Source organism: Mobula birostris, chromosome 12, assembly GCF_030028105.1.
Source record: "Mobula birostris isolate sMobBir1 chromosome 12, sMobBir1.hap1, whole genome shotgun sequence".
In the NCBI taxonomy this organism is placed as follows: Eukaryota; Metazoa; Chordata; class Chondrichthyes; order Myliobatiformes; family Myliobatidae; genus Mobula; species Mobula birostris.
In genome coordinates, this window is record NC_092381.1 from 65247078 (window position 1) to 65255819 (window position 8742).

Below are 8742 nucleotides of genomic sequence, written 5' to 3' on the forward strand. Positions count from 1 at the left end.
ATCAAATGCATAAAAACGCCACTGAATTTATGATCAAATATATTCAAAACTTGAATACATCTTAAGTCCTGAGGAAATACAGTATGACTAGATAGCTTCTGTATATTGAGAGAGTTCAAAATTGAGTTGTTCCTCATTAATTATGAAAGTTTAAATATTTTCTGCTGTTAGTAATGCTTTGTTTATTTAATAATTACCCAGCATGCAAAGATTATCCATAGACAAGTATACTTAAAGAAGTTTGAGCTATGTTTGCATAGGGAACAAAGTTTTTTTTGACTAATTAGAATGCTGTGTGTTTTGTTTTAAGATCAAGATGATGTCAAAGAAGAAGAGGAAACTGCAGATGGTGGCTTTAAATTCAAGGGTAAAATCTATGGATTGGAAACTGGATTAGATGTCTAGCTGGGCCAAGACCTGGAAAATGGTTAGGTTTATTTCTAGAGCTAGTGTCAAGGATGCGTTCAGATACCAGGGATCAGCAATGGCGCCTGGTATATAGCAAGGCTCTGGAGTAAGCAATTGGACTGTGGCAAGAAGGAGGGCAAGAATGAAAGTAACAAGCCAGGAGGGAGGTAATGGGCAAGGAATCCAGTGACTGAACTTGCGTAGTATGCACACAAGTGAACAACTAAACTATGCCAGACAACAATACGTGTGCTTACAAATGAGTAAACATTAATATCCATGTAGCAGAGCCAGAACTTCAGTTGTTATGGACCCCTTTGCTGTTGAATCAGATCCTGCTCTGTAAAGCCTGGGGTGCAAATTTTATTTCACAATATGAAATTCAGGGCCTGGAATATCAGGACCATGAAGAACAATTTGAAGTTGTATCCTTTGACATGCCATTGTACACTAAATGAGACATTATAGCAGGAAATGATCATTTTAAAGAACAAGGCAGTTGGTGACCTTTTGGAGAGGCAAACTGAAAGATGATAGACAATTTCACGGAGTTTGTCTGCCATCTGAAGTTCTGATCCTATCTTATGCTTGCTCTGTAATGACATACAAGTCAAGATATCAGCTAACTGGTCTACAACAGAGCAAATCTTAGTAAATACCAATGTCAACAAAGTTGCGTTATTTATTAAAGCTTTAAGTTTTTCTTTAAGTTTATCAAAGTCATCAATGTACTTTGCTGCAAAGGGAATCCATTTGGGCAAATCTCATACTGTCTTTTGCATTTCTATGAACTTAGTTTATAGAGGCTCACTGTGCTTTTTGATACAACATGGTACTGCAAGCAGTTGTACCATGATGAGTGCAGCCTGACAGGATCACATCGTGTAAAAAGTGAGAGTGACCGTGTCTTTGCCATTTACAGAGTCTGCAGCAACAGTGTTAAAATAAAAGAGTTCATGTGCTGCTGCTCAGTGAAGTGGTATAAGTTTTCCCTGTGCCCTTTTATTCGTAAGGTCTTGTGCCAAGTTCCTGTCGTTTCTGTTTTTCTTCAAGTTTCCAAGCAAGCTGTATATTCAGAGGCAATCCAATTGTATCACACATATTTTCCACCAGATAATTTGTGTCAGAGACAGTAACAAAACCAATCAGACCGGTTTCCCTTTGGATATATTGAACTTTGAGAAGTGCTGGAAGTTAGCAAAAATGATTTCTTTAAATATGGTTGGTGGCCTTCATGCTGGAGCCTTACAGAGACACTGCACTGTTTTCCAAATGATTGCGTTTTTCCTCTGTACCTTAACCAGCTTATGATATTTTCACAAACAAAGTCTCTTTGACATTTTTCCCATCAGAAATAATGTACATGGATACCACCCCATGGGTGAAATGGGGAAAATTAACAACACCCAAACAATAATTGTATATGGCTTTTTCCTCTGAGGTTGGGTGAGGCCACAACTAGAGGTCATGGGTTAAGAGTGAAAGATGAAATGTTTGAGGGGTGCATGAGGGGAAGCTTCTTCACTCATGATGTGGTGCGTGTGTGGAACAAGCTCTGAGTGCAATGGTGGATGCAGGTTTGATTTCAACATTTAAGAAAAATTTGGATAGGTACCTGGACTAGGGACTAGGTAAATTAATGGTTTGGCACAGACTAGGTGGGCCAAAGGGCGTATTTTTGTGCTGTGGTGTCCTATGAGTCTGGTCTAACCTAACTTGGTTAAAATATTCTAAAATCTGAAGGGTATGAAAGATTATAAGCATAATTATATTTTTTATATTACTGTACTAGGTGGCCATGTCATTAGCTACCTTCTGTGCCTAATAAAGTCACCACTAAGTGTATGTTCATGATCTTCTGCTGCTGTAGCCCATTCATTTCAAGCTTCGATATGTTATGCCCTCAGAGATGCTCTTCTGCACACTTTTTTTTTGCTTTTTGCACCATTGTTTGTAAACTCTGGAAGATGGCTGTGTGAAAATCATAGGCAATCAGCAGATTCTGAGATAATCGAACCACTCGCATCAAAAATCATTCCACGATCAAAGTCACTCGGATCACATTTCTTCCCCATTCTAATGTTCGGACTGAACGACAACTCAGCTTCTGCTGCTTTTATGCGTTGAGTTGCTGCCAGGTGATTGGATGATTAGAGATTTGCATTAATGAACAAATGTACCTGATAAACTGCTCAGTGTGTAGTTCTTTGGTGTTTAATGCCTGCACCAAATCTGTCCTTCAGAGATAATAAGGTTATAGAAATATGTTAATATAGTCTTAATACTCCTTTTGCTGAAATGTTTCAAAAATGCTAAACAGTTTTGACCTTTTCTTCCTGGTACTCATTGCTTATTTATTGTTTGAATTGAATGTATTCCTCAATTTTTTTTCACTGTATTGAATTTATATGTATTGATCTAATATAAAAGATAAATTATTCAAATCACATGAAATGGCATACTGGGAATGTATATGGGAAGTCATGCTAGCCGCAGCTCTTCCATTTGTGCTGCAGTGGCCATTTAGGAATATCATACTTAATAGAACAACCTTTGTGCATTTTTAATAAGGAGAATACAGTTCAAGATTAAATTCAGTTTGCAAGGGATCAGTACTTTGATATATATTCCTATATTTTAATTTCTTCACACACACCAACCCCCACCTTCATCCTTTCAATTGCCATTCAGAATCATGATTCAGCTCTTTCATATCCTATTTTTCATTACCTATGTTTGTGCTTTGTGTCATAGGTATCGCAGCAGCAGCAGGTGTTGGAGTCCTGGCAGTAGCAGTCTCTGTTTTGTATTACTTCATTGCTGTAAGTCTCATTTAAGGATATTATAAGTTAAGCTATATTTTAAAATTGCTGGTCTGTATAGATTACTTATTTTATCAAAACTACAACAAAGTGCTAGAGGCCTGGCAACATTTGTGGAAAGTTTCTGCCTGACTTGTTGAGTATTTCCAACATTATCTATTTCATTTTAGATTTTTGTCATCTTCAGTATTTCTTTGCTTTTCATATGGTTTTACCAAGTGTTTCTTTATAAATGTCAGTGTGTAAGAAATTGACACAGCAGTAATTCATAAGCACTAAGTCTGCTATGTACCATGTATAAGATCATGAGTGATCCTGTGCCCCAAGTCTATTTTACTGTCTGATCACTATAATGACAATCTCCACAACTCTCTGAAGTGGAAAATTCCAGTAATCTATAGCACAAGCTGTAAACAGGTATTCCTTTTCCAACATCCTATCCTTAGATTATGCCCCCATAATCTGTCAGCTCACCTCAAAAGTTTGTGTTTCACATTTCATTCCACTGCATTGAGATGTCATGCATGATAGGCCAGGCTTCCTCAATTTTTCTTGATGAAGCATCTTCCTCGTCCCAGGAATCAAATGTTTAGATCTTTGCTTTTGTAACTACATACCAAGTGTTTTTCCAGATATGGAGACCAAAATTGCACAGAGTATTCTAGGAATAGTCCTAATAAAGCCCTATGGAATTTCATTAAGCTTTTCTTACTGTTGTACTCTAACCCACTTGCATTCCTAATTGTTCTGTTTTTATTTTCATCTTCTAAAGCATTGGACTCAGATCTATTTGCATACAGTTATTTGGTGCTTATTATTGAAAAACTATTCTGGGTATCTAATATTCCATGCAAAATTCACAGCATATTTTTCCAGTTTGCCTCTGAGGTTTTTCTGCAGACTCTTGTGTCCTTAAAGCATACTTTAACACCCGACTCTGAAATGTCAGGAAACCTGGATTCTGTCTTTATTTTTCAAATAACCTTTGAAAATTACCTGTAGATTATCTTTGTCCTGGGCATATAATTGACCATCACAAATACGAGGAAATCTGCAGATGCTGGAAATTCAAGCAACACACATCAAAGTTGCTGGTGAATGCAGCAGGCCAGGCAGCATCTTTAGGAAGAGGTACAGTCGATGTTTCGGGCCAAGACCCTTCGTCAGGACTAACTGAAAGAAGAGCTAGTAAGAAAGTGGGAGGAGGAGGGGGAGATCCAAAATGATAGGAGAAGACAGGAGGGGGAGGGATGGAGCCAAGAGCTGGACAGTTGATTGGCAAAGGGGATATGAGAGGATCATGGGACAGGAGGCCTAGGGAGAAAGAAAAGGGGGAGGGGGGGAAAAACCCAGAGGATGGGCAAGGGGTATAATGAGAGGGACAGAGGGAGAAAAAGGAGAGAGAGAAAAAGAATGTGTGTATATATAAATAACGGATGGGATACAATGGGGAGTTGGGGCATTAGCGGAAGTTTGAGAAGTCAATGTTCATGCCACCAGGTTGGAGGCTACCCAGACGGAATATAAGGTGTTGTTCCTCCAACCTGAGTGTGGCTTCATCTTTACAGTAGAGGAGGCCAGCCTCCGGGTCCAACATATTATTCTCCGTAACTTCTACTTCTGCTACCTCCAACAGGATCCCACCACTAAGCACATCTTTCCCTCCCCCCCCCCACCCCGCTTTCCACAGGGATCGCTCCCTACGCAACTCCCTTGTCCATTCGCGCCCCCTCCCCCATCCCTCCCCACCGATCTCCCTCCTGGCACTTTCCCTTGTAAGCGGAACAAGTGCTACACATGCCCTTACACTTCCTCCCTTACCACCATTCAGGGCCCCAGACAGTCCTTCCAAGTGAGGCGACACTTCACCTGTGAGTCAGCTGGGGTGTTATACTGCGTCCGGTGCTCCCGATGTGGCCTTCTATATATTGGCGAGACCCGACGCAGACTGGGAGATCGTTTTGCTGAACGCCTACCCTCTGTCCACCAGAGAAAGCAGGATCTCCCAGTGGCCACACATTTTAATTGCACCTCCCATTCCCATTCTGATATGTCCTGCCTTGTCCCTGTGCCGAAGGCACCGCGCCCCAGCGGCCTCAATGACTACAGACCAGTGGCATTGACCTCCCACATCATGAAGACCCTGGAGAGACTTGTTCTGGAGTTGCTCCGGCCTATGGTCAGGCTGCACTTAGATCCTCTCCAGTTCGCCAACCAGCCCTGACTAGGAGTTGAGGATGCCATCGTCTACCTGCTGAACCGTGTCTATGCCCACCTGGACAAGCCAGCAAGCACTGTGAGGGTCATTTTTTTTTGACTTCTCCAGTGAGTTCAACACCATCCGCCCTGCCCTGCTAGGAGAGAAGCTGACAGTGATGCAGGTGGATGCTTCCCTGGTGTCATGGATTCTTGATTACCTGACTGGCAGACCACAGTACTTGTGCTTGCAACACTGTGTGTCCGACAGAGTGATCAGCAGCACTGGGGCTCCATAGGGGACTGTCTGGTCTCCCTTTCTTTTCACCATTTACACCTCGTACTTCAACTACTGCACAGAGTCTTGTTATCTTCAGAAGTTTTCTGATGACTCTGCCATAGTTGGATGCATCAGCAAGGGAGATGAGGCTGAGTACAGGACTACGATAGGAAACTTTGTCACATGGTGTGAGCAGAATTATCTGCAGCTTAATATGAAAAAGACTAAGGAGCTGGTGGTAGACCTGAGGAGAGCTAAGGTACCGGTGACCCCTGTTTCCATCCAGGGGGTCAGGGTGGACATGGTGGAGGATTACAAATACCTGGGGATACGAATTGACAATAAACTGGACTGGTCAAAGAACACTGAGGCTGTCTACAAGGAGGGTCAGAGCTGTCTGTATTTCCTGAGGAGACTGAGGTCCTTTAACATCTACTGGACGATGCTGAGGATGTTCTACAAGTCTGTGGTGGCCAGTGCTATCATGTTTGCTGTTGTGTGCTGGGGCAGCAGGCTGAGGGTAACAGACACCATCAACAAACTCATTCGTAAGGCCAGTGGTGTTGTGAGGATGGAACTGGACTCTCTGACGGTGGTGTCTGAAAAGAGGATGCTGTCGAAGTTGCATGCCGTCGAAGTTGCATGCCATCTTGGACAATGTCTCCCATCCACTACATAATGTACTGGGTGGGCACAGGGGTACATTCAGCCAGAAACTCATTCCATCGAGATGCAACACAGAGCGTCATAGGAAGTTATTCCTGCCTGTGGCCATCAAACTTTACAACTCCTCCCTTGGAGGGTCAGACACCCTGAGCCAATAGGCTGGTCCTGGACTTATTTCCTGCTATAATTTACATATTACTATTTAACTATTTATGGTTTTATTACTATTTATTATTTATGGTGCAACTGTAACGAAAACCAATTTCCCCCGGGATCAATAAAGTATGACTATGACTATCCACGGCCTCCTCTACTGTAAAGATGAAGCCACACTCAGGTTGGAGGAAGAACACCTTATATTCCGTCTGGGTAGCCTCCAACCTGATGGCATGAACATTGACTTCTCAAACTTCTGCTAATGCCCCACCTCCCCCTCCTACCCCATCTGTTACTTATTTATATGCACACATTCTTTTTCTCTCTCTCCTTTTTCTCCCTCTGTCCCTCTCACTATACCCCTTGCCCATCCTCTGGGTTCCCCCCCCTCCCCCTTTTCTTTCTCCCTAGGCCTCCTGTCCCTTGATCCTCTCATATCCCTTTTGCCAATCACCTGTCCATCTCTTGGCTCCATCCCTCCCCCTCCTGTCTTCTCCTATCATTTTGGATCTCTCCCTCCCCCTCCCACTTTCAAATCTCTTCACTCCTCGTTCAGTTAGTCCTGACGAAGGGTCTCGGCCCAAAACGTCAACTGCACCTCTTCCTAGAGATGCTGCCTGGCCTGCTGTGTTCACCAGCAACTTTGATGTGTGTTAATTGACCATCAAACTGGTTTTGCACAGTTTCCAGTTCCTAACTTGTAGTTTGATTTAGCCATATCATGTACTGTTATCAATGAGATACAGCATAAATGCATGCCAGTTTCAAAAGATGATGTGATTTGGAATAACACTTCGAAAATTTCTGTTTGTAAAAACTAGATTGCAGAATTTCACGCCAGCAAAATAAATATTGCATGCATTTTCCACCTCTGAATCTTAAACTCATCACAGATAAGCAAACTCTTGATTTACTTACACACACACACACACGCGCGCGTGCGCGCCCACCCGCCCACCAATCTGAGTTCATAATTTTCATATTAATTTATTGGTTAGGCATTGTTTGTTATATTGCTTGTTATTTCATATTTTTTTGGTTAATCATTTTGGTACAGTGTTTTGGTGGTTGGTGCCTTTGGGCAGAGTGCCCACAAGAAAAGTCTATTAAATATCCAAATGCATCCTTTGACATGATTTATAGTGTTTGTCCTGTGTTCTGTCATGGCATTCACAAACGCCTGAACTACTGTTTATACAGGTACCTGAAAGAAGTGGAAGGCCATAAACAGAAAGATTGGACTAACATTTCAGTAATTCTGCATTTAAAATTATCACTGCACCATCTGGTAGTTTTTACCATAAAAGTTAACAGATTCCTCTGCAGAAAGTTAACTGAAATATGAAAGTTTGACTTCTGTTTGTGTGGTTGGGATTGAGAACCAGTAGTCCTATACTGGCCATGCAGCATTGGCAAAGTAATATGCATTTATTAAAAGCATTAACATTTATGGAAGTTTTACCAAGAATTTATTGAACATGTAGAGAATTTGGAACTCACCTCTTTTTATTTTCTTACAGGAATCAACTTGAGCTATGATTGATCTCCATTTTCAAGGAACTTATAAGATCCAGTTCCCGAACTTTTTTTGTCTGAAACTGTACTCTCAGCTCCATTTGAATAAACACTTAACAGCAAGATTTTGTTGCCATTTGTAGTCTGGTAGTATCACTTTTTTATTGATCAGTATGGACTGCAATACTTGATAACTTGTATTTATTAAAAAAAGTGTAACCAACTTTATATTGTTCCTGGAGCTGCTAAAATTGGAAAATTTTAATTTCAGTGTAAACAAATCATTTGCTTCTAACTCTTTCTGATCATAACCTTACATCTTTTTGAGGTTGCAAGATTCTAGACTGTTTTTAACAAGTAAGGGATCCATGGTGACTTGGCTGTTTGGATTCAAAATTGGCATGTCCATAAAAATCAGAGGGTGGTGGCAGTGGAACTTATTTTGACTGGAGGTCTGTGTCTCGTCATGTCTGCAGGGGTCTGTACTAGGACCTCTGTTGTTCGTAGTAATGTTATATAATAGTGACTTGGAAGAAAATGTGGATGGGTGAGTTGGTAGGTTTGCAGATGGTACTAAGATCATTGGCAATATGGATAGTTTAGGAAATAGAATATAGTTGCAGATATGGGTGGTGAATTGCTGATAGAGTTTAATCCAGCCAGTATAAGGTGTTGTATTTCGAGAGAGCAGTTGTAAAG

General features: G+C 41.3%; 1 protein-coding gene across 5 annotated transcripts in view; it reads left to right on the forward strand.

Annotated features, from left to right (window-relative positions):
* odr4 (odr-4 GPCR localization factor homolog) overlaps positions 1-8179 on the forward strand; it is a 100246-nt gene extending 92067 nt beyond the window's left edge. For all 5 annotated transcript variants that reach the window (XM_072273960.1, XM_072273959.1, XM_072273958.1 and 2 more), the window contains 3 exons: positions 311-367; positions 3163-3230; positions 8049-8179. In XM_072273960.1, the coding sequence (XP_072130061.1) occupies positions 311-367; positions 3163-3230; positions 8049-8060 (137 nt within the window). In that variant the 3' untranslated portion in view covers positions 8061-8179. The remainder of the gene's footprint in view (positions 1-310; positions 368-3162; positions 3231-8048) is intronic.
* The last annotated feature ends 563 nt before the right edge of the window (positions 8180-8742 follow it).